Source organism: Ricinus communis, chromosome 5 (genome assembly GCF_019578655.1).
Source record: "Ricinus communis isolate WT05 ecotype wild-type chromosome 5, ASM1957865v1, whole genome shotgun sequence".
NCBI lineage: Eukaryota > Viridiplantae > Streptophyta > Magnoliopsida > Malpighiales > Euphorbiaceae > Ricinus > Ricinus communis.
In genome coordinates, this window is record NC_063260.1 from 8,857,714 (window position 1) to 8,873,809 (window position 16,096).

General features: G+C 30.6%; 1 protein-coding gene across 1 annotated transcript; it reads right to left on the bottom strand.

The window, feature by feature from the left end:
• Positions 1-2,296: 2,296 nt before the first annotated feature.
• On the bottom strand, positions 2,297-10,610 carry LOC8258251 (probable galacturonosyltransferase 14). The gene is made up of 6 exons (XM_002526033.4): positions 9,670-10,610; positions 8,612-8,664; positions 8,312-8,467; positions 4,998-5,588; positions 3,958-4,260; positions 2,297-3,267 (listed from the first exon to the last, which is right to left on the bottom strand). The coding sequence occupies exons 1-6, from the start codon at positions 9,902-9,904 to the stop codon at positions 2,983-2,985; spliced, it is 1,623 nt and encodes a 540-aa protein (XP_002526079.2). The 5' UTR covers positions 9,905-10,610; the 3' UTR covers positions 2,297-2,982.
• Positions 10,611-16,096: the final 5,486 nt, after the last annotated feature.

Consider the following 16,096-nt stretch of genomic DNA (forward strand, 5'->3'; position numbering starts at 1 on the left):
ATGTTCTTTCCCCTATTGTACAAGCTAAAGTTTCATTTTTTTATTTGTTTTATTCTATTATGATTTCACCAAGGCCTCTACCTTAAAATAAATTATCTTTATTAAACCAATTTCAATTTATTAAAATCTTAAAGTAATCATTTTGATATTTTAATAAAGGGAAAAAAATCAAATACCTCAACGTATTTTAAAATAAATTTTTAATTGTTTTAACTTGGCCTTTTTTATATATAGATATAGTTAACGTGTTAGAATATTAATCTATTGAAAGAAAAAGAAGAACTTTTTTATAAAGAAAAAATAAACCGCTAACACTAACTATTATATTACCAGCTTAATATACATTCGACTTATTCTATAGATTACTACACTTATTTGAATATAAAAATAAATAAATAAAAAATTAATATTGTATCGAATAATATAAAATGACAAATAATTAAAAAAAATATAATTTAATAAAAACAGATAATACCAGATGAAGGAAATATAAGTTATATCACTAATTAATAAATATCATATATATTTATTGAATAAAAGAGGATGAATATAGACAATAAATCTTGTCAATTTTAAGAAATGAAATGGGCAAGGTGTTCATTAATAATGGTTAATTTTCCATGAAGACAATTAATGAATGCAGAGCAAGTACATTGGAGGTAGGCAATGCCAGTCCAAAAGAGAATAATGGTTATATTCATGTAATATAAGAAAAGTGGAGGTGGGTTGGCCATCAAAAGACATTTTGGTAATTTGAATGGTTTACAACAAAAAAATTAGCATTTGACAGAGATTGGGCCTATACATGGAATGGTCAGAAGAAACACAACTGAACTGAAGGCAGCCAATTCCGAACTGTACAGATTATGAATTTTCATGTGAACTCTGACCAATGATCTATGGGACCCTATATTTACATATGACCCAGATGACAATTTCAATGCCTTTTTATTATGCAATTAGTGGCGGCAAATGAATTAATTATTTATTTATTTATTATGTCTCAATCTCACATAATATATATATATATATTTATATAAAACTATACATTAAAATTTTAATCAATTTTTATTTTATGTGTTCATCGTGGAATAATCAAGTGATAGATACTGTCTTGCCAGCCGAATAAATACACATGTTCTTGTTTTTTTTTTTCTTATTTTTTGAAAAAAAGAAAAAGAAAAATGGGTGTTGAGGGGTGATTGTCATGTATTAATATATATATTTTTTCATTCATTTAAAATGAGTAGGTAGTTGTTTCTGTCAAAGAACCTTTCAGATTCTTCCATTTCAGGTTTGGTAGAATCAACCAATACTTTGTAAAATGCAACTAAATGACAGGAGTCCAATCCTAATATCATTTAGTTAATTTATTGATTTAACAATAACAGAAAGAAAAGGGAAAAAAAAAAACAAAATCAATTTGTAAACATTATTGATTTAACAAATAAGAGGGTCCAATCAAAGAATGGAGAATAAGTAAAGATGATTAGGAATGTGTTAGACACAAGAAATCTCCACTTGGAAAGATCAGAAATTCACTAGGAAAAGAAAAACACCAAATTATGTTGTTGGATGCTTAGAAAAAAAAGAAAAAGAAATAGCCAATTTATACTGAATGGATTTCTTGGCATCAACAACTTCGGAAATTCCAAGAACAAGAAGAATCCTTTTGTTGCTGCTGCTGCTGCTAAAGATATCGTAATTAAGATTTATTGTTTCTTTGTAATTATATATTCTCAAATCTCAAAGGTATCCTAAATTACAAGCCTCTTTTTGGCCATCCAACACAAAAACAAAGTGATCTCAAGTTTTTACAGGAATTATGTTATTCCTGGAAGTCAACGTAGCAGGGTCAGATTCTGTGTGCAAATGCAAAACATGGGCGTCCAGAAAGAACATTTAATTGATAATGAACTTCGTCGTCGTCATCATCATCATCCACTTAAGGAAACCTATAGGAAACCGATAGCCCAGAGATCGACAGTGAGCATTTCTCTTTTGCCTTGTAATGCAAGCGGTCTCGGATTGGTCTCCTATCGATAACGAGCATTTGCCTTGTAATGCAGGAGGTCTCAGGAATTGAAATCCAGCTAACACTCTTCTCCTTTGAAAAACTTCAAAAGTACCAAACATTTTTCAAAAACAGATCAAGAAAAAAATAAACAGTTGGAGAATATTATGAGAAGTAAAGCAAGCATGGAAGATAAGCTCTTCTGCAACTTCTTTATACTTTCACTATCCTGGATGATAACATATAGAAAAGGAATGTCTAGATGTGATTTAAGGACAGATATTGGGAAAAAAGAATTTTCTGCACATTTCAAATGTATGTCGTACATAACAAATACTGATATATAACCTAACAAATAGTTCTCCAAGTAACAAAGCAATCTCCATTTTCCTACTCCTAAAATTCACCATGATGATCCAAGTAACTAAGAGAGAAAAAATGGGGCATACTAACAAAACTGAAAGAAAAAAAAAAAAAAAAAGAACAGGAGAACAAAAAAAAATTGAAGGGATAAAACATTCGTGGGCTAATGAGGCAGCCCTCACAAAAGACCTGTTCTAGCCTTCCTCTTCCCTGCACCAATCAGCACTGGCAATATGATCTTCTGTGTATATAGCTTTATTGGAATATATATGTGCCAAGAAATCGGAATAGACTTCCTGCAGGAAGGCCAATAATAGTATTCTTTGTTTCCAATCAAAAAATTAAATGACGGATTGCTATGTTACAAATCGAAAGAATGAATCTCATGCCCGTGCTTGTGATGCAGGCCTTTTCATGCAAAATTGCGAGGAATGATGGTGAATTCAGACCTGAAACACCTGCCCATCTTGACAAATTTTCTGCTTGCCTTCTCATATAGATCCCGACAAAATTTCTAGCCATGAAATAACTGATGTGATACAAATCACTTGTCTTTTTTCTGTTCCACCTCTAGGTTCTAGCGGCTATGGACCTATTGTGATCAACTACGATTCCAAGATGTGGCAGTTCCTAATAAAATCATTGGAGTAACTGACATATTTAGTCCAAAATGGTCGAAGATGCTCAAAGCCAATCTGCAGCCACGGTTTTGACTGGCCATTATAGTGGATAACAGCAGCCTTTTTCACTCTCTCAATGTTGGTCTTATTTTGATAACCCAAGCCAAGCATATGCCAAGATGGATCAATTGGATGAACATGACCTTTGAAAGCAATTAATGCAGGAGGTAGGGTACCAAGTTTCCACATTGTCAGGTTCGACTTCAGGTTCTGCAGACAAAACCCAAATACGTACAACTTATTATCGGCAGGACTACATAGCCTTTGATAAATGTAAACAAAAAGGGGAAAAAAATACCAAATGTTTTTAAGTTTTTAGAATGTCGGATATTAGGATGCAGTTGCACATTACATTTAGATGTAACCCTTGGCAAAGTAACAATATTTTAAAACTATTCGTGGAATAACAGTTTGAAAATTTTAACAGTTTCTGCATAAGCATGACATTTTCCAATTTCCATGGTCAAGCAGATAGAGAAAAGAATTAAGTGTCATATATATTGAGGAAGGCAAGGTGCACAGATTCACACATATAGGAAGAAGATCAGTTTGGAGATCTTTTTTCATGCAGAAACTGGCATACCCAGTCTCTACTGGGGGTTATTACTCATTTTTGTACTTGCTGTTTTATTTTCTAATTATTTCTTCAATTAATAGAAGAAGAAGAAAATAAAATAGTAGAATAATAAATAAGAATAGGAATTCTCTTATCCCATCGGAAGGATATCATCTAATAATTATCAACTCCTGCAATTTCTGCATGATGATATCCCATATACTAAATTCAACATATTCTTCTCTGCTGTTGTAATCCACATTACACACCATGAGAAGGTGGATAAGGAAAGCAAGAAGATTTATATAAGCGATCAAAGTGGGTCTAAGTAGTGAAGATCTTACCTCTTTCAGCCAGGAATGGTAGGTTTCTCTTATATTTGTTTTCCTCCAGGCATGAAGATCAAATATGTTCATTCCATAAGCCCATGCACATTCATCAGGGTCCAGGTTCTTTAGTATCAGGGGATGAGAAAAATTGAAGTAGTTCCTGAAATGTTTAGACATTACCCACTCATCTTCTCCTTTACATGTTTCAACAGCTCCATTAACCTTTCCCTCAAGATCAATTTCCCAAAGTGGAGATAAATCATGCTGAATGACAACGTCATCATCTAAGAAGACCACCTTGTCGAGGTTCGGAAAGAGCTATTGATTATACACAATCAGAACAAGTATTAAAAGAGATGAAACAAAGAAAGAATGAAACAAGTAATCTAAAACAGAAAGTACACAACCATGGTGATGCTCAGTGACATAATAATTATGATGCACAAGTAACTAGGGAAAGATTCTATGTCCTGACAAGCAATAATTCCATTTTACCATTAAACATGCAGCAAGTCACAGTGTCACCTTTTATCCATATTGACCTCATTCAACTGACGAACATTATATTTTAACAGTGTAAAAGAGATATGCACATTATTATAATTTTAACATGTGCAGAGTAACCCTTCCTATACAAATTTAATGAATGCTGCCAAAGAAATCCCAGCATCTTTAAGAAGTTTCCCTTAACTTATTTTCAAGACTTGTTTGGGCTGGCAGGAAGCTGAAACTCTCCTGCCACATCTTTGACACCATCTGTTAGATCACATTAGGATGGCAAGCTTCAATGGCAGCAGGTTAAGAGGAGGCTCTTTTATTACTTTCTATTGAGAGGGATGGGGAGTTCGAGAGGAGTATTCCACTTTACTTTTCTACATACATGCTGTCAGGTTGACAGCTCAAGGGAAGTATATCAAGTGTCGTAGATTTCTTTCCCCCTTCAGTTCTCTCTTTTATTATTTTTCCCACACTGGTATCCAGTACTTTGTCATAGGCCATTTACAACATGAACTCCAACCCCCCAGTAAAGCAAAAACAAATATTTGATTCATTACCTCTGGTAAATATATGCGGAGATGGTTGAGTAAAGATATGTACTTCGGACTTCTAGCCTGCAATTTTGATGCAAACATTCGTGGAGTTGTAGTGCTGAGATTGGCCCCAGCAATGTGATTCCCATGGTAATAATTCCTGATACCATTATGGTTCTCTACAGCTTCAAGCACTGGAACATTCTCCCTTGTTAACCAGTCAAACTGGTGGACACCTTTCACTTCCACAATAGCAGGGGAGACTGGGTTTAAAGCAAACCATGAATGCATACCCGCATAAGTTTTCTTGTCAGTAATGACATGAAAGACTATCTTTTCGGGTTTTAGAGATGAGTGGACAGTAGACGTGACAACAACTGATGCAGCTAAAATGTTATCAGTTGACAGAACAAAGTGATGGTAAGAATTGTCAGAGAGCAAAGGAAGTAACTCCGGGGACGGTAACTGTTTGCGTGCATGAGCATTGGAGGAATATTCATCAGTCAAACGTAGTGAGAGGCAGTGGATGCTTTTTGGAATGGAACTTGCAGCAAAGTGTTTGTTCATGAGCTCTGAAAATTTAGATTCTCTAATTTCCCTTTCAAATTTCTCCATCTGCGCAAAAAGAAAGGTATTAGTTGGAATCGTGCTCTTAATACTCCAGTACTCTTTTTCTTTTATTATATTTCTGAGAAGTAAGAGTAACTGCATTCTCTAGTCTCTACAATTACTTATTTGTTCATGCATGCATAGGAGCATGGTCAATAATTATCAAGGCATAAAAACAATCACATGCATATAGATGAAGTAGAAAATTAATCCATCAATAACTAGCCAGTACCATATTAAGATAAATAGATAGATAAAACACCTATATACAACTTTTACAGATTGGGATCGGGGTTCCTGCTCCCTGACCCCAGCCATGTGGCAACCTGCAAAGCACTGAAGATTCAAGATACACCACGTGTTACAGATAGAAGAGGAAAATAGCATATGTCACACTCAGTAATTGCATTTTCCCCTAATGTACAACATTACCCAATTTCATCCTTGGTGATATAAGAGATGCCCATGAAATCAGCATTCCTCAGAACATAACATGTCTATGGTATCATGAACGTACCTAATCCGCACAGAGAATGACTTGGAGAATGCAAGAAGAATTAGCTCTTACAATATCAAATTTCAACTTCACTCAGATACTGAGTAAGAAACTAATCAAAACTTAGTTTCAGATGCTCGATATAAGAAAGAAAATCTCTGATGCATTAAGCAACAGTTATAGCTGAACTAAAAGAAGATGCTTAGACACAGCACAGTAAAGGCCCAAATTCAGACCCCTCATCTGTGAAATACCCAATAAATAGCTAGTTAAATGAGAAATTGAAATTCTTATGGAACCTAGTTATGTACAACCTACAATATGAACCGCTTGAAAAATCTACGCTCCAAAGAAATCTTAGATCTAGAAGAGCCTGACTAGGAATTGAAGGCTGAACTTGGATTCAATTAACGATCAAAAGGATATTCCTTTCTGGCCGCAGACTGTCAGAATTTAGTGGGAAAAATTAATTAGTGAGTGGGGTTTTAATTATACATTTTTTCAGTAAAACATATATCATATGGTGTTTATAGGTGATACCAGTAATTCTTTTCCTAGGAAGAGTGATTAAGGAACAGATGCATAGGAAAGTTTATTATTTAGATGGAAAGCAGCTTGAGAATTAAGATATCATTCTACAGCTGAAAACTTAAGAAATAGTGATAGCTACTGTTTGGAGGAACATGAAATTTTTAGCTTGGTCGGCTCCACCTGCATGTTCAATGCAGATATTTGATAAATGTGATTAAGCAGACTTTTAAGGCAAGGGAAAACAGATTTCAATTGGCCATGAATATTTCTGATTTTGGGATCTTTAGTCTTAGTTTCCTTCTACTTATCCTTTCCTCCTTCAGTTTGGTGTACATGTATTCATAAATCCACCATAAGCAGTTCTCTCTTACTTCCTACCTCTAATATATTTTACTCATCACAGACAATTCTGCACTGCCTTTTGAACCTAGATCCAAATACAATTTCCTGAAAACATCATATATTGACATAAAAGCGCCCTAAGTATGACAAAAATAAATATGTAGTAATCAAAGACACCTATAGTGTTCCAACATTAACATGAAAGTTCTTCTAATTGTAAGCAACTGAATACTGCTCTATAATAAGTTTATAAATTTGACCAAAATCTACATTTTCTTCGTTTTTCAGTAATAGAAATGACTCATTCAGATAAGTTCCTTGGACTAGTAAGCGCGCACCCACAGACACACACGATGTATCATAAGCATCCATGAAGTGTCATGTGAAGAAATATCCCAATTTCAAAAAGAAGAGTTTTAGATCGCACAGTTACTGAGGCTGACAAAAAAATATTATAGAAATACATAGAAGAAAGGCCATAAATGTTTTGGCAAATGAGGTGAGGAAACAATATCAACTACTTAAAGAAGATAATTACCTACAAAAACTTTAAGTACAAAAATCACTAGATTAGCTAGTAATTGTACATGCATGGTTACAGATTTCCTGCATAAATATCATTTAGTTGACAAAAATTTACATTGTATAATCATGGAGGACACAAACAAAAGGCATGAAAATTTAGAAAAAGAAATCCTGTATAAGAATGTACACAGTGAGCCTTGGCATGTTGCTAGTTCAGCCTACAGCAATGTGATCTACAACACATTGCCCATGCATGATCTTCAAACTTTCTAGTAAAAAGTACTTTTTACACCAGGAATGAGAGAGAAAAAGAGAGGAATCTTATTAGTCAACATATAACATTTAACTTCTGAAATAGATCATGTTAACCAGTAAATTGCCTGTTTTCAACACTCTGTGATACTTGGGCCATTGAAAAAGCAAATGGCCAGAGTAAATAGTTTAGTTCTGAAAAGAGGAAAACCAAGTATCTTCTATATTTCATCTCCCTTTCTAGATAATCTCAGTTGTTTGGCTGACAAGAAGAGTAATCCTCCGTACTACTTTGTCTGCACCCAACTATAGAAATTTCCACAACAATGTTCTCCCAGAATTACAGCCGCTATCAAAAAAAGACAATAACTTAAATTGAAAGAAGTTCCTTCTAGTTCTCATTGCATATAGGACCTCAAACGATCATACATCCAGTTAAGACGATATAAAAAGTATAGCTTGCACAAGTTCAGAAAGAGACTGCCTCAGTTTCTAACCCTACTCCTATCCAGAAAAACTTAACAGAAAAAGAGAACAAAACACATGTCACGCATATTGTTTCATGAAGTCGAATTAAACATACCATAGCCCTCAGCATGAAAGCAAATGTTTTTGCATCATAATGGTTGCTCTTCATTTCAAATACAAGTTGATTAAAAGAATCTGGGAGCTTCAGACCATCTGGGATTTCCTCCTTGTTTACTTGATTGAGAATCTTGTAAAAGTCTTTAACCAGCCTCTGATGTGACATTACCATAAAAAGGAACAATTCAGCTTACAGGAAACTAGTAGATTAACAAATTCTTGGCTAAGAAATCACCCAAAAGTATGACTTCAATGTAACCAGAAAGAAAATAGAACATAAAGGGAAAAAGTTAATTACCCCTGAATCATCCCCTATACCAAACCTTGGTCCTAGTCGCCTGCCTAAACAATCTGAAGCACAGAGGCATAATGAGAAATTGGTCCAAGAAACACAATAGAAGCATAATGAAAGAGGATCTAGATCTTGATCCAGAAAACATAGACAATAAAAAATGTAGGCATAAAGTAACAGGTAAAATTTCAACAATGCGCATCAGAAACCAGAAAAAGAAATCTCATCAACAAGGATAATTCTGCAAGAAAATTTTGAAATGAATGCAAAATAATTTTCATAGAATGTGGTTAGGAAAGGAGAAGGGTCCAAAATCCACTTAGAACTATTAGTGAACACATTGTTAATTAGGAGTCCACCCAGAAACCGAATCTAGTAGTTACATAAGGACGCTATTAAATTCCTCATCCAAATTATAATCCAATGACGAATTCTTGACCTCAAAAATAACATATGAATAACCTATCTAACAAACTCATACCTTAATTCCAATGGATAAAAGCTCCATTGGTTTAAAAAATATATACAAATACGAGGAGCATCCATCAAAACATAAAAGCTGAGCTATGAATAAACCGTGCAAACACAACAATGCAAATAGAATTCTAGAAAAGAAAAAAAAAGTAAGAACATATGACTAGGAAAATAATCAGGCATAACATATTACATAATTGAATAAAAGTTACGACTAAATAAACACAATTCAGTCGCATTTATATGCATCTATGTATCAGCAAAGAGAACAGCATTAGGATTAAATGATAAGTTTGAGGCATAACATGCCAGGCGTGACACGGTAATGACAAACATAAACATGCCCAATTATGACGCAAGTGTAAAAGAATATGAAATAATATTAAACATGTGCATTGCCAACATAAACCAAATCAAATCAGGATCTATCCCTCACAATGAAAAACGAAATGAATAATATAGTACAAAAGGAATAATAACTACAAACAAAAATCAAATCAAGATCCAAATCCATCCATCATTTCATGCAATGACATAAACAATCCCAACGAAATCAAATAAAAATAAACAGAAAGTAGAAAGGGAGGTACCAAATGAAGAGCACTTGTTGACACCTTCAAGGGTAACAAGAGCAGTAAGAATGAAGACAAAGGGTAACAAAAAAGCAAGAATAAGAATGGTGTGGAATAGGGTTCTATAAGATATATGGCGAGCTGCGACCTTGATCTTCATCAAGTCAATAAACCCATTGTTGTTGTTGCTGCTGCTACTGTTGCTGCTCGATATAGTGATGCTTCTCATGCTAGGCGAGATGTGAAGCTGCATATTCTTTTTCTATGCAGCCTCACCACCGCAATCCTAGCAACAACAGCACCACCACCTCCGCAATAATAAAAAATAAGCTCTTTCTTGGTTCTTTCCAATCCCAATAATGCCCCACCCACCATCAGATCCACAAATTTTCTCCTCCAATCTTTCTTTTCCTTTCAAAGATCCACCAAACTTACTGTTGCTTTTCTGGGTTTTTCTTGTTCTTGATAAAGTTGTGCTCTTGATTATGCAGTTGTATTCTTCTGGTCTTTTTAAAGATCGCAGCATTGGAGATTTGACATACGCCAATATGGGTCTTTGTTTTCTTCTTTAACCCACTCCTGATAAAAATCAAAACTTTCAATTCAAGAATTGATATTCAATCAATTTGGTTTAATGGGTCTTCTCTGTTTTTTTTTTCTTTTTTTCTTTTTTTCTCTTTTTCCTTCAGCAGCATGGATCAAGAAAAGAAAATTAGAAAGAAGAGAGAGAAAATGGGTTTTTGTTTATGTTTGAATTCTTTTGCAAGTTTTTTTCTCTTCTTTTTTTGTCTCTGTCTTTCTTTGATTGGTGGATCGTGGGATCTAATTTCCTTTCCTCGTAATTTTTTGTAAATTAATTAATTAAAATTAGTTGAAAAATAAAGAAATAATTGAAAAAGAAAATTTTAAAAAATAGTCAAAACCGTGTTGGGCTTAGAGAGAGAAACTTGGGTTTGGAGAGAGAGGGAAGGAGGGAAAGAAGATGGATGTTTGACCTTGGATATTTAGAGAGGGCTAAAATTAGATGTCTCCTATGTTTATGGGCAAACATTTGCTTGAATAGGGTGATTATGTGGACACTAATTATTACTTGATGGGTTGTTAATTTTAGTTAAGCTTTCCTCCTCTCCTTCTTCATAAGATCAGAAGGATGATTAAAATGGACTACTTTTTGGTACATGGAGGATAAGTGGGAAAAGTTGCATATAATATAGAGATGTTTCAAGAAGGAAAATAAAAATAAAAATGAAACTCATTGATCTTTATATTTCTTTAGAAACAATCTATTGTTGTTGTTGGATATTGAGTTTGAAACTTAGATTAATATTCTTTTTCATAGAGTGGTAGTAATAGTATGATGGTATCTCTAGAAAGAGTCATGGTAGCTTCAATCACATTAAATTGAATGGTGCTTTAGGCAAAGCACTAATCATCTATGTAAAAGATTAAGAAATCGGATATTATTAGTTTAAATTTAGTAGCAAGAATCACCAACTATATACCTAGCTAAAATTTCATCCAATTAGAAATCAATTATTTTCATAAAACTAAAAACTAACAAGGGAGCTTTTATTATATACTACTTAGATAAATTATGTAAAAAGCTCTTAAATTTTAGTTTATATATCACAATTGTTTTTAATTTTGAATATGTATAATCAATAGTGTGTTTAGTTCAGTTGTTTTATAGAACCGATAGTTGGTTGTTACTGAACAACTATATTAAAATTTTTGATAAAGATTTCGAAATCTGGCAGCTCATAGCTGATTTTAGTATCAATTAGCTACTGATTGTATAAATTTTATATATATTTTATTTTAAAATTTTTTATTATCAGTTGATAGATGATTTAATTTATTTTATTGTTTAGATAATATAACCTTATTAAAATTTATTAATAATAATTTATTTTAAGTTGATCTTATATAATTAATTTTTTATAATTTAATATTATTATGTTAAAATTATACTTCATGATTAAATAATTATAATATTTAGAATTAGAGTTTTTTTTTTTTCTTTAGTGCTTGTTGTAGAACTTACTATGTTGAAGGAGGAAAAAGACTCTTTATTGAAAGCACTTGAGCAATTTATTCTTGGTAGTTAAGAAAGACAAGAAAGTATTTTAGATCTAAAACACTTAAAGACTTACTCCGGATGAGAAGTTAAAGCTCGAATTATAATAGCAAGAAGCAACGATTGGGTGCGTAAATTAGATGAGTCCTAAAGTTACAAACCAACCTTATCGATAACAAATTTCAAAGAGATCAATTTGAGGAATCCCTAAGCTAGAATTTATGAATGGCACTTCTTTCTCAATGGCTCTGTCATTAGTTCCAGTTTTTTTTTTTTTTTCTACTGCTCTTGCAAGAACTATTGCTGTATGTTATTGCCTTTGATGGTCACGGTTCCCATTTAGAAAGGAATCCATTTCCATCGTACTTAAGGATAAGAAATACTTGTAACGCGTATTAATTTAATACAGGCTTGCTTTATTAACGGCTATATTTTAAGACCAAATTGTATTTTAAATGGACCTTAACAGAAAGAGATGTAATTACAATTGCATGAACTTTCACCAAACTAATTAAACCGGATCAATCCAATGTAATTCAAATTAAAAATTATAGTTTCAATGTATTATGGATTGATTTTAATTTTTGAATCAAATAGAATAAAAAATTTTAGTTTGGTTATAGATTAAAAATATGAAACATCGTAACAATCCAATCAAATCAACTATTAAAAGTTATAATTTTCATTATTTTTATTATTAATATATAGATTTAATATTAAAAAATATGTTACTTTGATAAGTTATTGTAAAGTTTGAAACTCATTACATAAAATGAATCCTACCTTCTATGACATATTTATTTTATTTTATTTTATTTTTATATTTTTTTAGAGTTTACTTCATAACAATATTTTACATAAAATGAAAATCTTGTTAGTTTAATAAATAAAAAATTAGATAAATAACTAAATTTTATGAAATATAAATATCATATTAAATTTATTAAGTAATGCAGTCTGACCAAACCTATTATTCAAACGGAAGCTAAATATATATGATTTTGTTAATTTAATACATGTTTGATTTATGATGTGTATTCTTTTTTAAATAAATAACTATGTTTAAGACGTGTTGTTATATCCTGAACCCAGGTACATCTAGCATTATGTTCCTAGAACTACTAACACATGTAGTTTACATGATTTTTTAAAAAGTTGAGTTTAATTTATTATTTTTATCCACAATCAAAACAAAAAAAATTGTCTGCTCAATACATAATTTCTTATTTCAACAAAAATACACAATTGTCTTCTCCAATATTAAAAAATCAACTTTTTGTTTTATTTTTTTTTATATTTTTATTTTACACACATTCTTCTATTCTTAAAATTACAAACTTTACAATTTTGTTGACTTTCAATTTTAATCTTTCAATGTTTAAAATTTATGCAAATCTCATTATTTTGTAAACATATTCATATTCATTTAAAATGGTCATATAAATTGCTTGCAAAAATAGTATGTTGAAATCTTATTAAACTAAAGTTTATAACTGAAAAATCGATATTTTATATAGATTTTGTTATTGATGAATATATTATTTATTTTATATAAAATAATATTCATTTAAAACGTCTTATTTATATATGATGAACTTTTTGATTATAACCTATGATTAATAAATTTTTGTTATATATTTGATGAACCTAAATTGATACGTTAATGAACTTGTTGTTAGTGGATGATGAACCTATTGATTATAACTTACTAATAATAAATCTATATTATAAAACTGCTTTTATATATTTGATAAACCTCGAGTGATACTTTAGCACCTGTTGTTTGTAGATAATGAATTCGATCATTATAATCCATGAATACTAATTTATTTTTATGCACCATATTCATTATGTAAAACTTTAATATTCATTTGTTAATGATATAAAGTTTATTGTACTATAAAAAGAACCTATTCCATTCCAAAAATAAATCTATTTTCAAAAATTATGAACAACATGATGAACCTATGGTTCATATATAATAAACCTCAAGTGATATTTTAATGAACCTGTTATTTTGTAGATAATGAACCCATTCAATATAGCCCTTGAATACTAATTTAATTTATGCACATATGGCATGTCTATTAAGTAAATTTTTTATATTCGTCTGTTAATAATATAAAGTTCATTGTACTATAAAAATAAACCTATTCCATTTTAAAAATAAATTTGCTTTCAAATTTATGAACAACATGATGAACCTAAAGTTCATATATAATAAACCTCAATGTGCTATAAGATGAATTTTTATTCTATTTTAAAAATAAAATTATTATCACAATTATGAATAAAATAACGAACCTATTGTTTATATATAATGAACCTCAATTTGCTACAAAATGAATCTATTCAATTTCAAAAATAAACTTGTTACAAAAATTATGAATAAAACGATGAACATGTAATTCATACATAAAAAACTTCAATATCCTACATAGTAAATCTATTATTTTCCAGCAATGAAATTGTTATCATATATTAAAAGAAATGATTAAAACTTGTAGATACTGATTTAAAAGTATGAAGAATGGAAAAAAAATAATGAATTTTGGCTCGTCGAAAATAAATTTTCAGAATCTGCAAATATGCATATAATCTACGTATGAGGAAAAAAAAGAACAACAATATTATGCAGTATAATATAAAAAAGAAAGAAAAGATTGAAAAATAAAAATTTATAGAATCTAATTTAAAGCTTTAAATGATGGAGAATTGAAATTGAAGAAGACAAAACTCGTGATTTTATTTTAAATCGGTAATAATAGATAGGGCACTATATTTGAATTGAAACTCTCACACATGTGTTTTAAAATTCAGCTCCCTTATTTAAATGAAAGGACCATATTTTAGACTCTGGATACATAATGCACAGTTACCCAGGTCCAGGATATAATTTACTGTTTAAGGCCAAATCTCCTTTTGTGTTTTAAATGGAGCTTGACACATCGAAACTGCATGAATTTTCACCAAACTAACCAAAACAGATCGATCTAATACAATTCAAACTAAAAACTATGATTGTAACATAATATAGAGTGATTTTAATTTTTAAATTAAATAAAAATAAAAATTTTATTTTGGTTATTGTATAAAAATATGAAAAACCATAAAAATCCAACCAAATCAAATATTAAAAATTAAACATTTTATTATTAATATATAGAGTTAATATTAAAAAAATATTACTTTGATAAGTTATTGTAAAGTGTGGAACTCATTATATAAAATGAATCCTACCTTCTATATTTATTCTATTTTATTTCTATATCAATTTGATAAATTTGTTGTCTGGAATAGCGCAAAAAGAAAAAAAGTTATTTCATTATTTAATCGCTTTAATATTTTAATTTTTAATTTAATTTAACATATATTTATATTTATTTTTTTGTGATATTTTAATACTCATTGATATTTGTCTTCATTCAATACTTCCATATACTAAAAGTAATTTTTTATATACTAGATATATGATATATTTATGTAGCTATGGTTCAACTATTTCTTTATTATATATATAGGTTAAATAAGATGTGGCATCTATCTATACTATTCATAGTTTATTTAATTATATTAACTCATTTCTTGGTTTCACTATTTTTAACTAGCACCCTTTTCCATAATTAAATTTCAACATTTTAAACTTATAATTATTAATATGATTTTTTATATATATATCAATAGACTATGCTATCTATTCTACTTGGATGACCTTACCTTAATAAGAAAATAATCCTTGATTAACCAATTCATCAGTCTGATAAGAGCTTCCACTAAAGGCAAAGAGAGGAGTCAGGAGCAAGATCAGCAAGCGGCGGGGGGTCAGGAGATTTGGGCTTGATAGAGCTTAGAAAAGCACCGGATGGAGAAAGGTCAGCAAGGTCCGGGCCGAGAGCTTCATTGAGGGATGGAAGAGATAATGCGGGAAGGGCGAATTAAATTAAGAGTTTTTGCTTTAATTTGATAAAAGGTAAATTTGTTGTAAAGTTGGGATTCATTTAATTCTTTACAAAAATTAATTAAATCACTTGACTATATTAACTATGGTTTTTAGACTCGCCTGATTATTGACTGGTAGAATACAAAGGGTCAAGAGCTAAAAGTTCAACCGGAATTGAATCGGTAACTTAAAATATATACATAAATATTTATATAGGATGTCGCTTAAAAGTATGTATAGTTTAAAAATAGTTTATATAATATAAATTTTAACATTACTTAATAATTAAATTCAACAAAATATAATATTCAACAAATATTAATATCCCTATCCCATAAGAAAATCTCAATCACAAATTTAGTTATTAAAAAAATACTCAACTAAGTGATCACAAACTTCTCTTACTTATAATTTTAATCTTTACATAA